Source organism: Magnolia sinica, chromosome 14 (assembly GCF_029962835.1).
Source record: "Magnolia sinica isolate HGM2019 chromosome 14, MsV1, whole genome shotgun sequence".
Classification (NCBI taxonomy): Eukaryota; Viridiplantae; Streptophyta; class Magnoliopsida; order Magnoliales; family Magnoliaceae; genus Magnolia; species Magnolia sinica.
Window position 1 is genome coordinate 22523819 of NC_080586.1, and position 19195 is coordinate 22543013.

The 19195-nt window shown below is 39.5% G+C and overlaps 1 protein-coding gene across 2 annotated transcripts in view; it reads left to right on the forward strand.

Annotated features, from left to right (window-relative positions):
* The window catches only part of LOC131224839 (uncharacterized), a 47113-nt gene that overhangs the window by 13125 nt on the left and 14793 nt on the right, over positions 1-19195 (forward strand). For both annotated transcript variants that reach the window (XM_058220253.1, XM_058220254.1), the window contains exons 5-7: positions 911-981; positions 1071-1177; positions 16655-16776. In XM_058220253.1, the coding sequence (XP_058076236.1) occupies positions 911-981; positions 1071-1177; positions 16655-16776 (300 nt within the window). The remainder of the gene's footprint in view (positions 1-910; positions 982-1070; positions 1178-16654; positions 16777-19195) is intronic.

Below are 19195 nucleotides of genomic sequence, written 5' to 3' on the forward strand. Positions count from 1 at the left end.
TCAGGGGAGGGAAATAATAGAATTTTTCTGGATATCCGTGCATCTGAGTTGGAGGTCTTTAAGAGGGCCAAGTTTTTTTTTTGGGTGTTGGAGTGGGTTAGATGTATTTTTGCCTCTAATGAAAGTGAGTGGTTAGAGGTGGCTGGGTTCTTGCTGTAATTTTTCGCCTTTTGGCATGTTTTAATAAGTTGAGTACCTTTCGAAAAATAGAAAAGAAGGCCTGCGCATAGCCTCCTATAAAGACGGCCCTGGAACTTGATGTTTTTCATTTTTCAATATGTTGCTAATAACTTATTTCATGGAAGTGTCATTTCTGAAAGTTTTTCATCTCCTTGTCCTTCAGTTAGTATTGAGAACTCAAAATTAGGTTTACACTGCTATTCTGACTGTCACGCGTAATGATATGGATCCACTGAATGTTTCCTTTGCATGATTATGACATTGTCTGTGATTACTTGTCCTTCAGTTTATGTAGATTTGTGGATCATATACAAAAGAGAGGTTTGCTTATCCTACATGATGGCACGTGTGGACATTGGACGTATGTACAAGATCCAAGCTGCTCATGTGGATCCTTAACGTGGATGTTATGTTGTCCGAAAATCATGTTGGTCAGAAAATCCTAACTGCCAAATTTAAGCATCGAATGTGGATCCCTTATTAATTTTTTCTTCCAACCATCCATTTTTTTCCCCTCTAGTCCAGCAGTTGATTGTCTAACCAACCTGGTTTTGGGAACTGGTCACGTCCATGGCGGTTGCCACCTGATGAGCAGCTCGGGACTCATACACATGAATACCTGTTCGTATGTGTGCCAGCATGTTGGTTTAGCATGAAGGGTTGGCAAATCTCTACAAAAGAACCTGTTAGTTGGACTCAAGATATTCTGAAGAAAAATTGTGGTATGCAGGGATGAGGACTCTCTGGGAGCATAATGTTTATGGGTTAACTCCAAGCATCTGCTCTGCTCATCATTTACTTGTAATGAATTGATGTTGAGCACTTTTATGAGTTTGCTATTATTTGTTGCCTGTGCGGCTGTGCCTGATGTTGGGGCTATGATGCTGCAGTGTTATGCCAAAGAACACAATGACTTTAAACTCATGGTGGAAATCATGCAACTGCTGAAAAAGAACTCATTGCCATTGCAACCGGGTACAGCAGACATAGTTTTCAGGTGCCATGATTGTAATACCCACTTTCTTGAGATATCTTTACTAGAAAGTCATAAGATTAATTTATTTCATGTGGCAAATCCTTGCTGCTAAGTTTTGATTAGAAGAATTTTGCTACATCCATGCACACATCTAGACATGGTCCAACTGCGAACTTGGCATGCGTGCCAGAAACCCAACCCATGCATCAGGTGGCACCACTGTGTGGATGACCTGAACCAAAAATATGGCCAGTCTACTCATCAGGCTGGCCACTTGCTTATGGTGATTGGGGACCTCCATTGCTTTTGTATATGCATGCCTACCTGAAGAGTTGTCTGATCAGATTTCTTGGCCTGGCAATCATAATATGGGGCCGACTTGTTGCACCATGCATGGTCAGATATTCCACACATGTGCATCCATATGTAAAGGTGCTTGCGTGCTTATAGGTAATCAAAACTTGGTTTCGGAGGCAACCACCCATAGCCAGAAACCATTCTGATTCAGTCTAACGTGTGTACGTGCGTGTGTGTTTCGGGGTGTTTACTCTGAACACGACTTGCCAAAACCAAGTCAACTCGGTTTTGTCTGAGTTTTGATTCCATGTGTACATAGAAAAGCTCTTGATTGAGATCAACGTCTTTGGAACGAGATAATGGATCCTTAATAGTGGACAATATTGGATTCCATCTGTTTTAATCATCTATTTTAAGATTCCGAATCTTGCTTTTAAAGGCTTGTAATCTAGTTAGCCATTCTTTCATGTTACATTGCTTTTCTTGGAAGAAGGTTTTTTAGAGGAGTCATAATTTGATGATGATGAATTGCAACTTCTACCATAGGTCCTTTTTTTTTTTTTTTTCTGGGGTGTGTGTGTGTGTTCAGGATCCTTCTAACTAGCTGTCACTCCTGCTTTGAATTGTGCTTCGAAGTTGCTCTACGCTTCCCTGAATCTGCACCCGAATCTGTGACCGCTTTGCTTTGTGCAACTACAGAATTCACAATAATTTATGAAAAGAACAGAAAAGGGAAGATGAGAGATCATCCTGTGGTACTGAGGAGCTCGAATCACTTCGTGTCTATTAATTGAGAAGCAATGGAAATGAGCATCTCTCTTGTAGACAAATGTTGGCCAGTCTGGGGAAGGCCAAACATTGAGTATCAGTACACCAAATATCCTCCCCTAACTGAATACAGGTGTCATCGCCAACTGAAAATGATTTCTTTGTTGAAGGGGTCGACTATTTTGAAGATTGCCTTCTGAGCTCCAGATGATTGATATATAGAAGAAGACTTAATGAACCAGCCTCCCTATTCCACCATGTATTTATTAGCTATCACCTGTTTCCATAAACACACTTCCTCCACCCCAAATCTCCACAAATATATCGCCATTAGGGCCAAGTTTATAGACTTCACTGGTAGGCTTACACGCTTCACCCCATTGCATAAGGTAAAACTTATGATTGTCTTCCACCCTCCATAAAAAAAATCCCTCGAAATATTTTCCAATCTATTCAGCTCACTAGTTGGGCACTGTAAAAGGGGCATGAAATACAAAGGCATATTGGATATGGCCACTTTAATAACGTGATTCTTCCTCTGAGCGACAAATACTGGCCCTTCCAAGCAGAGAGCCTCCTCTTGATTCTCTCAACTCCCTTGACTTTTAATTCGTGTATTGTTGTATGATATCAAATATTGATAGATATTTGCATCTAATAAGTTTACATCATGTTGTATGCTCAGAAATATTATATGTTTGTCTGCATATGAAATACCCGGACATTATTTATTTTTAATGAATTAGTGAAATTACATCAACTTATAACAGGACTAGGGCTGCTGTGGGTTGTTATGCGGCCGTTGCAGGCCATTTTTTCTATAATGAACTTATATAGGCCATTACGCATAACGGTCCCCACCAAGGTATCCCGTATCGGTATCGGTTGGCGTAACGGTGCCCACCGATACCGATACGGATATGGGGGTGTATCGGCAATACGGGGGCGTAACGGCCCGTAACGGTGCAATTTTTTTTTGGCTAAAAAAATATGAAAAAATATGGATTAAATCCGGAATATTCTAAGCATTCCAAATATACATTCATTTATAAATTGGAACATGTTTATGGTGGCGTAACGGTCCACTCTTTGGTGATAAGCTGTATCGGACTGTCTGATGAATTTATGAACCAGACAACCTGGTATTGGCTGTAGATATTTTATATTTAATTATTTTAGTATATAATATCAATATGAATTAATTAGAATGAATCTAATACCTAAATATCTCATATTTGTAGGTTTGGTGTATTACATACCTTGTGACTTGTGTACATTTTATGTCAACGTACAATCTAGGGACTTTTACATCCAATTATATAATTCATATATCTAACAAATTAATATAATTTTTCCCAATAAATCTTAAGAAAAAATTTGAAATTATATTCAAGTAAATAGTGTCGTTGATTTAGAACTGATTTGGTGGACCATTTGATGCCCCAAATCAATGTTAAATTCATGCAATCTATTGGCACTTATCTCACTAATGGATTGGTGGATATTTATTGAACAGTGATAAATGAAAAATATCAAATGATCATATTTCAGAAAAACAAGTGTTTGCAAATTAACGGTGAGAATCATTTAAACAATTTAATTTTGGAATTGTGACTTGGCAACAATAGTGCCATAATTTAATTTATTAATTTTGAGTTAATGTATGCCTCATGGACAATTTTTGCGGCCATGTACATAGGGCCCACCATGATGTATGTATTGTATATCAATGACATCCATCTGTTTTATCAAATCATTTTAAGGCATGGTCCAAAAATAAGGTAGATCCAGATCTAAGGTGGACCACTAGTGGGTGAGGCCTTGAAATTGGGGTCCACCTTGATGTATCTGTATATCCATGCTGTCAATCTATTTTGCCAACTCATTTTAAAGCAGGACCCAAAAAATCAGGTAGATTTAAATCTTAGGTGGACCACTAGTGAATGACGCACTGAACATAGGACCCACCTTGATGCATTTGTTGTATATCCATGCTGTCCATCCTTTTTGCCAACTCATGGTCCAAAAAATGAGGCAAATCCAAATCTTTGTTGGACCACACAATAGGGATTGAATTCCCACAATTAAAACTTATATTATTATTATTATTATTATTTGTTAGCATTATTTTTTAAGTTGCGAACTTGTGTTTTCCTTGATCCATGTCCATGCAACCTTGTCAACAGTTTCAATGGTAAATAAACATTACAGTGGGTCATAATAGGTTTTTAACGGTGGGCATTCAATCCTACCGTGCAGTCCACTTGAGATCCGAATCTACTTCATTTTAGAGACCATGCCTTGAAATGATCAAGAAAAATTGATGGGTGGCATGGATATATAATATAACACATAAATCAAGGTGGACCACATGCACAAAAACAATGCAAGTGCACGGTGGACATTCAATTCTATTGTGCGGTCCACTTGAGATCTAGATCTGCTTCCTTTTAGGGACTATGCCTTGAAATGATCAGGAAAAACTGATGGGTGGCATCGATATATAATACAACACATAAATCAAGGTGGGCCGCATGCACTAAAATAATGCAAGTGCACTAAGCGGCATACGCTGCAGACTACCGATAAAATAAGGTACATATGTGGCTGTTTTACAGCCACGCCGGGCGCGGATTAGCTACCTACAGGTTTAAGTAGCGAGACACGCCACTAAAGTGACGTTACCAAGTTCCGTGGGCCCCACCATAATGTATGTTTTATATCCACACCTTCCATCCATTTGTAGAGATCATTTTAGGGCAATATCCAAAGAATGAGTTAAATCCAAAGCTCCAGTGGACCCCAGCACAGAAAACTGTGGAGACAGTGATGCCCACCATTAAAAACTTCTAAAGGCCACGAAAGTTTTAGATCAAGCTGATATCTGTGTTTTACCTTATTTCATGTCTTTTTTAACTTTTGAACGGGTTGGATTTCAAATAAAAATTATGGTGGCCCTTAGGATAGTTTCAACGGTGGGAATCACTCTCCCCACTGTTTTCTGTGGTGGGGTCCATTACATCTTTTTATCTGCCTCAATTCTTTGGCTCATGCCCTAAATAATATCTTAAAATGGATGGACGGTGTGGATACAACAGATACATCATAGTGGGGCCCACAGAACTTGGTGACGTCACTTCAGTAGCCGACTCGCTACTAACCTGTCAGTATCTAATCCGCGGCTAGCCACGCCCCCATTCATTTTTTTCGAGACTGCGACTGAGGGAGAGAAATGAGAGGGAAAAATAAAAAGAAAAAGAAAAAAATGAGAAGGAAAGAAATAGAAAATGAGAGAGAAGGAGAAAACGAGAGGGAAAAAGAAAGGGTGGAGAGGGAGTTGCACCAGAGGGGAAAGAAGAAGAAGAAGAAGCAGGAGGAGGAGCTGCAGCAGCGCCATGGAGAAGAAGAAGAAGAATAAGAGGAAGAAGAAGAAGAGGATGCGAGAACAAGGTTTTTTTCTTTTTCCTTTTCTTTTTTTCTTTTCTTTTCTTTTCTTTTCTTTTTTCGTTTTTACTTTTCTTTTCTTTTCCTTTTTTTTTTTTTGTTTGTTTTTTTGTTTGTTTGTTTTTTCTTTAAGGGTTACTGCCCGTAACAACTGTTACGGGCTCATAACGGTCGTTATGCCTTGTAACGGCCATTTCGGTTCCGTTTTCCGCACCTCTCTGTTTCAGCCTCGTATCGCGTAATGGTAACCGCCGTTACCGTTACGTATCAGCCGTTACGATCGAAACGTAACCAATTTGGGATACCCCGGTCCCCACCGTTAGCCATTTTTGAATACCTTGGTTTGGCTGAATAACATTCGCCAAACATTGTCTATAAAATATTACACCAAGCATTGTCTTAAAAAAATTATGTTAGTAATCTTATGATACCCTAACGAATTGATATGTAGTGATTTATGCTACCTACACTCTGATGTAGGACATGAAATTTAAATATGATATGCAAGATTTCAGGCTTAGATCATACTAATTCAGAAACAATGACATAAAAATTCCACATCCCACACAAAAGTCCAAACATTCAAGCAAGGGGAATCTGTGCGGGTCCAGGCCTACACAGGCTAGGACTGGATTAGTAAAATTATGGACCAAACGATGCTCAAAGGGAAATAGAAATCATCTACACATGTATAGTAACCAGTCCTTAATCTAAGAGATTCACCATTTTCAATTCAGAAAACCCTAGGATTAGAAAAGGAGCAAACAAATTGAAAATAATGTAATCTAGGGTTAGGGTTACGGAAAATAGGTATGAGAGAGATAAAATAGTCGGAAATTCTGAACCTGGCGACAGTCCACTTGTGCGAATAGCGGGCCAGGCCTGACGCACGTGCGCAGGGGCTTGGCCGCACGTGCGAGGGGGCCCCGAATGCGGAAAACGCCTCCTTGGCTCTAGTCGGCCAGGGGAGGGCTTCAAAACCTCTGAGTTTCGTGTCGATCGGATGCGTGGTTTGTGCGTGGTGCTCCGCCGAAGTTTCAGTCCTCCTGCAGGGCCAAATTCTGGAAATCGGCTATAGGGAGAAGAACTGCTGCAAAAGCTGACGGATTTGAAGCGAGGATGGTTGTAGAAGGTGAGAAGAATGGGTGATAGAAGATACGGGTGGATCGGGATAGATGTGGCTTCGCACCACAGTAGTTGGCCCTTCGATGAAGGGAGGGCTTCGCACCCAATTGAATTTCCACAACTCAAGAGCTTAGAGGAGTAGAAAAACACAGGAATTTTTATTAATCTTCAATGAGAAAAAGAACTACAAGGGGTGCCTATTTATAAGAAAACCCTATACCCCAAAACTCGCGCCTTGTGCGCAACCTATTACTTGGCGATGAAGTAAACCAAAATAAAAACTAATCAAAGAAATCTAAAGCATCCATGATACTGTGAATAACATTAATAAGCAAAACCTAAAATATGAGATTAATCCGACTAGTGGGCCACGATCATGAGATCCCATGATGGGCTTTACTTGACTACCTAGCCCATTCTAACGAACCAAAACTCAATCTTCTAACTAGGAGACCCTCCCTGCATGTCGTCATCGATCTAGATCGACAGTGGGGCCCTCCTCCTTGCGTACGTACGTAGGGAGGTGGTGTGCGTCTGCGTGTGCACGTGATGTCCCCATCACACTCCAATTCATGTATTATTGTAACCAATAGAAAAAAAGAAAGAGAAAATCATGTGTCATGGTTCAAGTTGTTTGACATGGCTTTTCAAATATCAAGATATGCATACATTGGAGGTGCACATCAATATCTTTAATTTGAATATCATCATCATCTAAGACTTATTCCAACTAATTGGGGTTGGCTATGTCTGGATTCATGATGAAAATTATGGCAAAAGTTTGGTGCCGGCTGCCAACCTGACGCAACCTTCCTTTATCTGAATTGATTTGTAATGATTTATGTTACCTACACTCCAATTCATGTATTATTGTAATCAATAGAAAAAAGAAAAAGAAAATCATGTGTCATGGTGCAAGTTGTTTGACATGGCTTTTCAAATATCAAGATATGCATACATTGGAGGTGCACATCAATATCTTTAATTTGAATATCATCATCATCTAAGCCTTATCTCAACTAATTGGGGTCAGCTATGTTCGGATTCATGATGAAAATTATGGCAAAAGTTTGGTGCCGGCTACTGACCTGACGCAACCCTCCTCCTTTATCTAATCTTAGGACTAGCAATAAGAGCACAAAACTCTCACAAGTGCTATGTTACATAGATTGATTACAACAAAGGACTATCTAATAGTATACTACATCGATTGACTATAGTCAAAATAGTTTTTAATTTGAATATAATGAATACTATAAAATGCTCAAATGAATTTTAGCTAGACAAAAGATGAGGAATCTTCATGTCTGGGAGAAGATCTAAGTCCCGCATCAACGCTGGAGTCTTGAAGTTCTGATAAGGTAGCTGTGGTGAAAGTTGGAGAGGGAAAAGGTTGGGTCAAGATGAGAAAAGGTAAAGGGAAGATCAGTATCGCAGGCGAGCCCAGTTGTTCAATAGGTTAGAACGAGGGATGGATTGTTTTTGTGAGGAAAAAGAAGGCCAAGAATGAGCATCGAGGTTTTTCGTTGTGAGATTACCCAACACTTTATGTCGAGAAATTTCCATCAAACTGGATGGAGTTTCATTGCTTCAGTGTATTTGGTCGATGCGGGAGAGTCATGGAGGTTGTGATTCCTCAGGACAAGAAGACGAAAGCATTTTGAGGTTTTGCCTTCATGCGTATGCGGACGGAGGAGCTGGAGCAAGTGATTGGTGAGATCTATGGCCGAGTTTTTGAAGGGACGAGGGTCCTAGTGCAAAAAACACACTATGGTATGGATATGGTGGTTGAAGATAGGTATCAATAGGAAATAGTTGAGCTGGGCAGGGTTTGGATTAAAGAAAAGGGAGCGAAGCAGTGGGAGTAGGGAAGTCTAGGTTCCAAGGAGAGCAGGAATGTTACTGGGGAAGAAGGGAGGGTTAGGGAGTCGGTGGATAGGGGGAATGGAAAAGTGGTGTGGGTAGCGAAGTCATTCGTCGAGGCTGTAGTGGGTAAGTAGAAAGATGAGGATGTAGTTTCGAGTTCCCACGGAATGGTCTGAAGCTTCATGAAGGTGTGGAGGAATGGGCTTGGAAGGAAGAGGAGGAGGGAGTCTCGGTGGTGAAGGTTAACCCAACAGTTCTAAAGAGGACTCGAGCTTAGCTGCAACATACCCTATTCGTCATCCCAAGAGCTGGAGCTTCTTTGAAGGAAGTCTAGAGCATGTTGCAGGCTTTGGGAAGACGAATGCATCATCAAACCCTTAGAAGAGGCAGAGTTGTGGGTATCCATTAGAATTGATGCTAGCATCAATAAGATCATCATTGCAAGGACCTTGTTCAAAGATGGGCTAGTCATGAAGGTCCATAGGTTCTTTGGAGATGTGGAAACGTGGTATCTATTGTGGGGGATTTCATTGGAAATATGAGTTATCGAGGTGTTCAAGGTTGTAAGATCGTGTCTAGACAAGGTTATGGCCATTGACACTTCGACTGCAAACGGAGACGAAATCAGTGCCACTAGGATCAGCATGAGGAGACGAACAACATTGGTTGACCCCAAATCATTAGCAGTTTGTGTAGGAAGAGAAAATGGAGAGAGAGAGAGAGAGAGAGAGAGAGAGAGAGAGAGAGAGAGAGAGAGATTGTGTCTAGGTGAGGTTATGGCCATCATTGTTATGTGCAATCAAATATGCGGATATGCGATTGCATATGCCATTTTCTTTAGAAGGATCGCATATGCCATTTTCTTTAGAAGGACCACATATGCTAATAGCACATGTGATCCAGGATAGTATGTTATGGCATACTTTTTGTGCAATAAGTATGCGATGGCATACTTTGCAAGTCGTGTTTTTTTTTTTAGTTATAACTATGATTTCTATGTTCGAAGTTTTTTTCAATAAAATTTCTATGTTCGAAGTTTTTAATAATTAATTCTCTAATTTAACATGTTGTGTGTTTTGTTAAATTTTATGTAAATATAATATAAGTGATTAACTGTAACTTATTTTATAGATGGTCTAATAGTCTCAAATACTCAAACTACAATGAAATAGATAAAAGAACCCAATGCAATCAACTGTAGTAATTAGGCATAAATTTATAGAATTTTTCAATTTTTTTTTTTATCCCCGCCCCCCCCCCCCCCCCCCCCCCACCTTTATACATATTTTTCATTTTTTTTTTCAAAAAAAAAAAAGAAAAAAAAGGTAGAGCAATATGCAATTGCATATGTGATTATGCAATGCCATTATTCAAACAACATATGCCATTCTCATGTGATGGCATTTGCGATTTGGCAACATTGATGTCCATTGACACTTTGATTGTGAACGGAGAAGAAATTAGTGTTGTTAGAATTTGTGTGAGGAGATGAACAACATCGGTCGACCCCAAACCATTAGCAGTTTGGGTAGGAGTAAATATTTTGTGGGGTATTTCTCTCCTCTCCTTAAGACAAATAAGGAGAGAGATGATGAGGAATGGTGGGAGGTTATCGTGGTAGATGTTGGGCCATCCACATGTTTGGAGTCATCAGTGGGCTGCAATGTCATCAAGTAGAAAATGCAGGAGGGTTGGACGATGATTTAGGCTCAGGAGGAGGCTCAGATTACAAGTGCTGTGGGGGAAGAATTTCGTGGCATGGATGATTGGCTTAGTGTATGCATCGGAGTTGATCCTTAGGTTTAGAGCGCCACATGCCAAGGTGAAATGAACATTTTCTTGACATGTAATGAAAGAGTAATGAGGACATCACATCACATACACCCTTACGTACGTATCAGAGGAGGCGGGCCGCACCAATTTCCCTGTGGCTAGGCGAGTGCACGTGATCGTGCTGAAGACCCCATGTGCGTGTGTGAACATCTGGAAGACCCCACATTGGGAAGATGCACATGGGATGCTTTATGGAGTGATCTAGACCGTTGGATCGAAGGAACAACGATTGGGCCATTGATCGTTGATCGTCCACATCAGTTTTAGACTTTTTCATCTTTTAGAATTTAGTTTTTATTATTATTTTATATTTGGACACATTATGAGTATTTTGGTTAATTTTATTTCGACTAGGGCTATTTTCGTTAAGATTGACAAGGCGAAGATTATTATAATTTTTAAAACTTCTTGGATCTATATAAGAGGGGGGGCGTGTGACCTCTCTCCCATTGGATTTTGTGATTTAAAAAAAGAAAAAGAAAAAGCTCTTGCTTTCTTCTCCCATCTTCATGCGATTTGGAAGGAAGATTGGCGCGAGGCTAATCTTCATCAACAGAGGTGCGAGGTCTCCATCTATCCCCACATCTTCTCTTTTCTCCCCCATCCAGATATTTTCTTCAGATTCTTCATTCTCTCCATTCCAGATCTTCGTCTTCTCCCAAACCCTACTTTCCCATACCCATCCACAATCCAAACCCTAACCGACTTAAACCCATCCTCTCACGCCACAGGTGTGACCGTACGGCCACACGTGTAAATCCCACCTACCCCTTTTGGTTTCCCACCATCATTATATCAAAATCCCTTTCTTCCATCCTCGAAATCCTAAACCTAAAATTCCTAATTTTCCTACTTTCCCAAATTACTTAAACCCTAATTTTCACCCTAGGTTGTATTAGGTTTCCTATTTTGAAATAGATTATACCCTATGCAATTGGATGTCCCTACATCCATTAGATCTTAGTTTCTTTTTATTTAATGATCTTGTGTTACAATGTTGGTAGCTTAGGCTAGGATTATGCATGGTTTTCTTTTGATTTTCATGATATTTGTGATGATTATAGCGATGTTTGTATTTTTTGTTAAATATCTTAATTTGGCTATTTGATCTCACATGTTACTTAGTTCATGCATTGGTCCTACATCAAAGAGGCTTTTATGAGGGGAGCATCCTTATTGATGAAAATTGGTGGGCGTTAGAGTTGGAGGTGAAGGGTTTTTATTTTCAGAGAACACGTGTCCAGGACAACAGTTTAGTTTGTTAAGCTCAGCATGAGGATTGAGACACACGTCTTTGCTTGAGGGGGTCGTATGTTTTCCATAGGTTCGGAAGGGGCTTGGAAAACAAATGGTATGTCCAGCAACAGAGAGAAATCATGAATGGGTAGATGCATTGTTCAAAAAACGAATGGGTAGATGCTCTCACTTGGAATCCGAACATGGTTGTGGCAGTAGCGATTGATGCTACCCATACATCGTTGTTGAGGCTCATGCCACATGAAAGAGTTAGGGTTGTGGATAAGCACGTGCCACACTCTAATGAAGCACATGTGGGAAGTCAACACAAGTTCTGTCGTGGTAGTTGTTGGGCCATCCAAGTGTTTGGAGTCATCAATGGGCTACAACATCATTGAGGAGAGAATGCAGGATGGTTGGACAACAATTTAGGCTCGGGAGAAGGCTCAAATTTTTGTGTGTGTGTGTTGGGGGGGGGGGAACCTTATCAAGGAAAATTGGCGGACATTAGAGTCAAGAGGCGAAGGATTTTTTAAATCTTCGGAGAACATGTGTCTAAGAAGACAACCAAGTCTATCAATTTTAACACGAGGATCAGGACGTGTATTTGCCTAAGGGTGTCATTTGCTCTTTTCGACAGGTTTGGAAGAGGCTTGGAAAATAGATGGTCCATCTAGCAAAAGAGAGAAATCAGAAACGGGGAAATGGTCCCACGTGGAGTTTGAACCTGATAGTGGTAACAACGATTGACGCAATGCATACATCATAGTAGGGGAGTCAAGAATAAGTAAGGTTGAAAGTCGGGGGGGGGGGTTGGGTCGGGCTGGTGCTCAACCCTAGCCCAACCCAAGGTTCCTATACCTCAACCCTAACCCAACCCAACCCAACCTCGGGTTGCGAATTCTCAACCCAAGCCCAACCCAAGTGGGCTCGGTTGGGTTGGTCGGGTAGATATATGCTAATATTTTCATTATTATATTTTCAATAAACGTCTTATTTTTATACCTATAATTTTATTAATTATATATGTAGTTATTTATCATAAAGAAGTTCATTTTTTCTAAACAAACCAGCTAAAATATAGGACAACTACTCCTTAAAAAGTCGTATTGTGTATCAAGCAATCTATTTGGGAAAAAGAAATCCGACATATCTTGTTAGCTTGAGTCATCGAAAATGATGTGGACCAGTGAAACCCAACGGCATTGGAATTTACTGTGCCTTCAACTCAGACGATCTCCACTCAATTGTAATTAATCTACAAGGAACTTATATATTGTTCGTGTTCGGGTTGGGTCGGACAACCCGAGACCTCAACCCGAGCCTAACCCAAGTTTTTTCAAGTTGGTGTTTGTATGGCCCAAGCTCGAGACCAAACCTGATACGTCCTGCCCAAGCCCAACCCAATGTCGGGTCAGTTGGGTTGAACTCGCCCACCTTTCCGCCCTAAGAATAAGGGATGATCTATGCTGAATGCAAAAGGTTCGACGGGTGGTGTAGTGATGGCCTGGGACAAGCATATATGGTGTTTAGAAGGTAGTTCTGTTAGGTGCTTGTTAGTTTCGATAGGGGAGATTTCTTCACAATTCAGGTGGCTTTTCGCAACAGTGTATGGGGCCTTGTCTTTTGACTTGCAGACACTTATTTTGGGCAAAGTTTAATCAGGTCAGAGCTACATTCAATGCTTCATGGTGCGTTGGGGGCAACTTTAATGTTGTTAGGTTTGTACATGAAAATCAAATGGGGGGTCAAGTTACTAGAAGCATGAGAGGGTTCAAGGAATAGGTGAGACAATGAAATGATAGATGTTCCACTGGGTGAGGCTAAATATACATGGTCGAATGGAAGGGAGGCTCTAGTTGTGGCTAGATTGGACAAATTTATGCTTTTTACTGATTGGGTTGACAAATACCCACCACTTGTTATAACGTGTGGTCTTCCTAGACCGATGTCCAACCATCGACCTATTTTAATGGAAGTCGAGGAGGACAGTGGGGACCAAAGCCTTTTCAATTTGAATTTGCATGGTTGGAAGGGGAAGGATTCATTGATCTTATTAAAAACTGGTGGCAATCTTCAATGTCATAGGTGTGGCTGGTTTCCGTTTGGCTCAAAAGCTCGAGTCTCTTAAGGGGAAACTAAATGATTGGAAGGAAGTCCTAAGCAGAAGGTCCGAAAAGCCAGAAAGCATTCTACACGAATTAAATGGGGCTTTGAATAGAATGCTTGCCAAAGGCTAAAAGGCGGGTCTTATTTGTGGCTTTCGAGGAATACAAGATAGGGTCCAACTTTCTCATCTAAAATTTATAGATGATACACTTTTGTTTTGCGAGGAAGATGTATCTATGGTGGATAATCTAAGGAAGGTTATAGGGTACTATGAAGAGGTATTGGGGCTAAAGATAAATATCAAGAAAAGTGAGATGTTAGGAATTGGGCTATCCAAAGAAGAAGTGTCCATCTTTGTAGATGTCTTCGGATGTGTAGTTGGTTCTTTCCCTTTTACTTATTTAGGGCTCCTGTTGTGTTTGGGTAAACCAACAAAACATTTATGGAGTAGGGTCATTGAAGGGTTCAAGAGAAAGTTGTCTAAGTGGAAGAGTCGACACTTGTCTATGGTGGGACGCATCACTTTTATCAAAGCATTCCTCTCCAATCTTCCTCTCTATTTCATTTCTTTTTATAAATGTCCGAAGCCAGTTCTGGATAGATGAGACAAGTTGCGATGTGATTTCTTATGGCAAGGGGTGGAAGAAAAGCATAAATTCTGTTTGCTTAAGTAGGAGGAAGTATGCAAGCCATCAATCGATGGGGTTGTAGGCATTAGGGTGTTGGAATCTATGAATGTAGTAATAGGGTCCTCTCTATCTCTCTATTTCATGTCGTTGTACAAATATTCATAATATCGCCAATATGATTGGTATCGCCAGGTCAACAATACCGAAACTGCTGGAAGTGTAAAAAATTCCAAATATTGATGATATTTTTGATAATATATGCAATACTTGGCAATATTATCGATACCAACAATACTTTGAGAAGAATCCCATATAAAGGTTCCCTCATATCGATGATACCATCGATAATATTTCTGCCACTAGCAATAATATCCCTGACACTAGGAAATATCCGTAAATAGGAGAAAATTAGTTAAAATTTTGGCAACAAAAAAAGCTCCATTTTTTATTTTTTATTTTTAAATAAAATAAAATTTGTTCTTTAGGTGATTTCGATCACTCTTGGTTTTATTGAATTAAAGTTTGGATTTGGGGAGAAATTTTGATTCAAAAACAAGGATAGGTTGAAAGTCAAAGGTGGCAAAAAATCCATAGAAACTTCTTTTCCCACCCCCCCCCCCCCCCCCCCCCCTCTTAAATGTTAATATAGATTGCAATGGAAATCCATGCCTATGCGTGATTCTCATGCATTGACATGGATTTGTCGTGGAGAAAAATAACATTAAGTGACAAATGGGGGAAATCCTAATTTTTTCCTTCTTTTTATTTTATTTTATTTATATTGGACAATATGTGTTCTTTACTGTTAATTAATATAGAAAATTTATATATTAATGAGCATTGGCCAATCAATTGTTTGGCTACAAGTTTTATATATTTATTTTATACTAATTTTTTTGACAACACATGTTTAGGCACCTATAAAATGGAAACTTATTATGCATAGCTGTTTTTTTACAATATTTTGATTTGTACATGTAAACATGTGTCTTTTAATCTCCCGGAGTTTCACCGAAAATTTCCACATTTCCCCAATGTTTCCCTTAGTGTTATTTTCCGAGTATCGTCAATAATGTTGGCGATACCGACACATGTTTCCATGTCCCCAGTCATTGATACACGTAATGATATTGATACTTAGATCACTGGGTTGAGGTTCTTTGACCTCTTCAAGACCTGTTGGGTGATCCCTCATTCAGTCAGGCCCTTCTTCATAACTTGGGATGACAAATTTCATGACCCAGAAGGGAAGACCTTGTGGAAGGTAGCCCTTCTTTCATGGCTAAGGGCAATATGGTTGGAGCACAATAATTGATGCTTTCAGAATGTATCCAGCTCTGTGGTGGTGGTGGATGTGTTTCGGAGAGCTAAAATGAATGCAGTTACTAGGGCTAAATCTTTAAAGGCTTTAGTTAATTTTCCTGGGACGTTTTTTTTTTTTTCCTGCCTGGTGTCTGAATTTGTTGCATCAGTAGTGATGATTCCTCATCATTGCTCCTTGTTTCTTTTCATTTTCTCTTAATAAAATTTTAGTTATATCTATTCATCAAACAAAAGAAGGTTCTCTACCAGAAAAATAAAATAAAATCTACAAAAGGACATTGAATTGTATTTCTTTGCTATTTTGAACCTTAAAGAGTGGGTACAAACATATATAGGAGGTACTACTTTGTGATCTTGTACTGAAAATATCAATGCAATACAGTACATGTCTCATGTACTTTATTAATATATTTTTGTCATCTCAGTGGACAAAAGGAACTTAATAAGTGAAAAATTAATGTTGAATGCTGATATTGAGTGTGGTTAAGCAAAAAACACCTGTCACATTCTTAACAAGTGGACAGTGTATTCACAAAGGTATCTCTCAAAGATCTTGGCCCATTGAAATGTGTTGAGATGCTTATGTATTTTGGATGCTAAGATACTTAGCCTGCAGGTTTCATCTTGTACATTATTTCTTCACTAGTCTACCAACTTTAAGTTGAATTGCATGGTTTCATTACTCTAGTGCATTAGATTTGTGAGATCTCAAACTCTTAGTCATTGTTCCAGTTGATTATGGCCTCTATCTCTTTCCATCTATGTGTTATCAATGGTTGATGTTTTTTTTTTTTTTTTCTTTTTCAAGCTTTTTAAGTGGTGTACTTCATATGCGCTTTTTATTTCATATTTCGATTATCTGTTGCAGCATCTGTTACAATACAGATAATTGGGCTTTAATTTCAAAATATTCAAAGAGATTTATTAAGGATAGAGTGAAACTGCATCGAACTGCATTTGACATATGGATGGAGTTTGCTGCAAAAGTCGGTAATGCTTCTTATTCCTTTTTGTTGCCATTGAGCATATTCTTGCCATCCTTGAAGATTCCTAATAGAGGGGCTTAAATATTTATGCACGCGAACTAACACACACAAATGCGTGTGTGCAAACCATAGGGCGTTCTTTGCGAGCTAAGATCCATGCCATTGCCTTCAACTAACGGCCAGGATAGAGCCCACTCACATGCTTTTCTTCTTTGAAACCTTTAATGTGGCCCCAACTCCCAGAGTTTTTCATCAGGCTTATTTTTGTATCTTCACTTCATGGTGGTGATTTACAGTTGATTAACAGGTTTGATGAGCAAGGTGATGTAGAGATTATATATATATATATATATATATATTAGCATTTGGCGTGTGTATGTTTATTGTTTGCCTGTTGTACTAGTGCATGCGCACCATCATTCATGTTCCTGCAGAACTCTGTACCTTTATTGTAATAAGTGTCGGTGTTAGGGTAAGGGACACATGACACTCATTCTCCCAAACACTCTCTCCTCTTTTTCTCTTCCCTTCACCATTATTTCTTTCTTTTAATCTCCTACTTGGTATCAGAGCGGATTTCTGGCGTCAAACCTTGTTTCTATGAACAATATATTGTTGACGTCAGCAACCATATGGCTGACATCAGTATCATACAAATGTATGGCATGGTTTGAAGAGGTTTCTTTTGGATTTTGGGAGAACATGGTGTGAGAAGATTTTTGGTCTTTTCGGTTTTTTTTTTTTTAAAAATCATTCTTTCCTTGAGTTTTTCCTAAAATAGGGTTTTTCGGAAAGCATGCCCTAATCCTCCATTTTCTCAATTTCTCTCAATCGGTAAGCTTTTTCTCAAATCGCCTCAACATGAATGGTCGAAATACCTCCCCCAATCTTTCCATAGAGGGTTTTCAAAGGAAAATAAAAAAATCATTTTTGAGTGATGTTTTTACCCAAAAAATGTGGCTGATTGTGGGTTTTTTTTTTTTTTTTTGAAATTTACTGTTCACCCCAGCTGCTGTGTGTGGTCCCTTTGACTGTTTAATCCTATTTCTTGTTGTTGTTCTTCCCTTATTGGTTGTTTGGTGGCTGCCTTATAGCTTCGGGCTGCCATTTTCCTCTTTTGGTCTAAGTGTGGGCCATTTTTCCTCTCTTCTCGTGAGTTTCTAGTTTGGGTCATCTATGGAAGACAAAGTGCATAGTCTTCCTCTGCCGCATCTCTTGAATCCAGCCCTATGGTGATTATGTCAGTTAAGTTCAATGGCAACAACTATCTTCAATGGCTTAATCTGTCAAAGTATTCTTGGGGGCCTGTGAGAAGTTATCTTACATATTGGATGACCCTCCAAGCACTCCGGATGCCAGTTACAAGACTTGGACAAAGGAAAATTATCAAGTTATCGCTTGGTTGTTGAACGGAATGGAGCCTTCCGTGAATAACTCTGTTATGTTTCTATCTATGGCTACGAGCATTTGGGACACTCTTCATGATATGTTCTTTGAGGCTCAAAACTTCTCAAGAGTGTTCCAGCTTATTTTAGATATTGGTCAGTTTCAACCAGAGTCCATAATGTTGAAGGATTATTATTCGACCTTACAAGGCATGTGGGATGAACTTGATATCTATCAACCTCTTCCCTCGAAGTGTAAAGACGATCATGAACATGCCCGGAAGCAGCGCGACGACACTCGCATCATGTAGTTCTTAACCGGTTTGAACTCCGATTATCATAGTGTTCGGAGTTAGGTTGTTGTGATGGATCATCTCCCATTGTTGACGGTTGTCTATGTCATGTGTCAGCGGGCTTCCACTTTTGTGCTTTCCTCTTATTCCCTCATGCCTCCAGAGTGGTCAGCTCATGTTGTTGTTCTAGAGAGTGTTAGTGTATAGTGTATGTGGCTCTTTTAATGCAAGTGCATGTGCACACTTTCCTCTTCTCCCACAGTGTACTAGATGCTCTATTCTAATAAAACATTGTGTGTTAGGGCATGTTAGCTTAACACAAAACATTTCCCAAACTCTCCTCTTTCTTCTCCTCTTTTTTTCACACTATAATCATCAAACCTTTTTCTACTTGGTATCAGAGATTAGATCCAAGCATTCCGCATTCAACAAGTTGAGAGGCGACACGTCACTTTGCCGACGTCAGCAACCATACGGCTGATGTCAGCGTTGTGCGGACATATAGACTCCATTTGAGATAAAAGTTTAAGGGTTTGATAGATCTTGATTTTAAAAGATTTTTCATGAATTTTTAAAAGTTTTTTAGACCTCCTTTCATTGTGTTTTGGGCGAAATAGAGAAATTCAAAAATCGAGCCCTTCATCCGTTTTTCTTCGATCTACCTCAAATCAGTAAGCTTTTCTTTGGTTTCTTTGCTCAAGATGGACCGAAATCTTCCTTCCAAGCTACTCATGGAGAATTATTA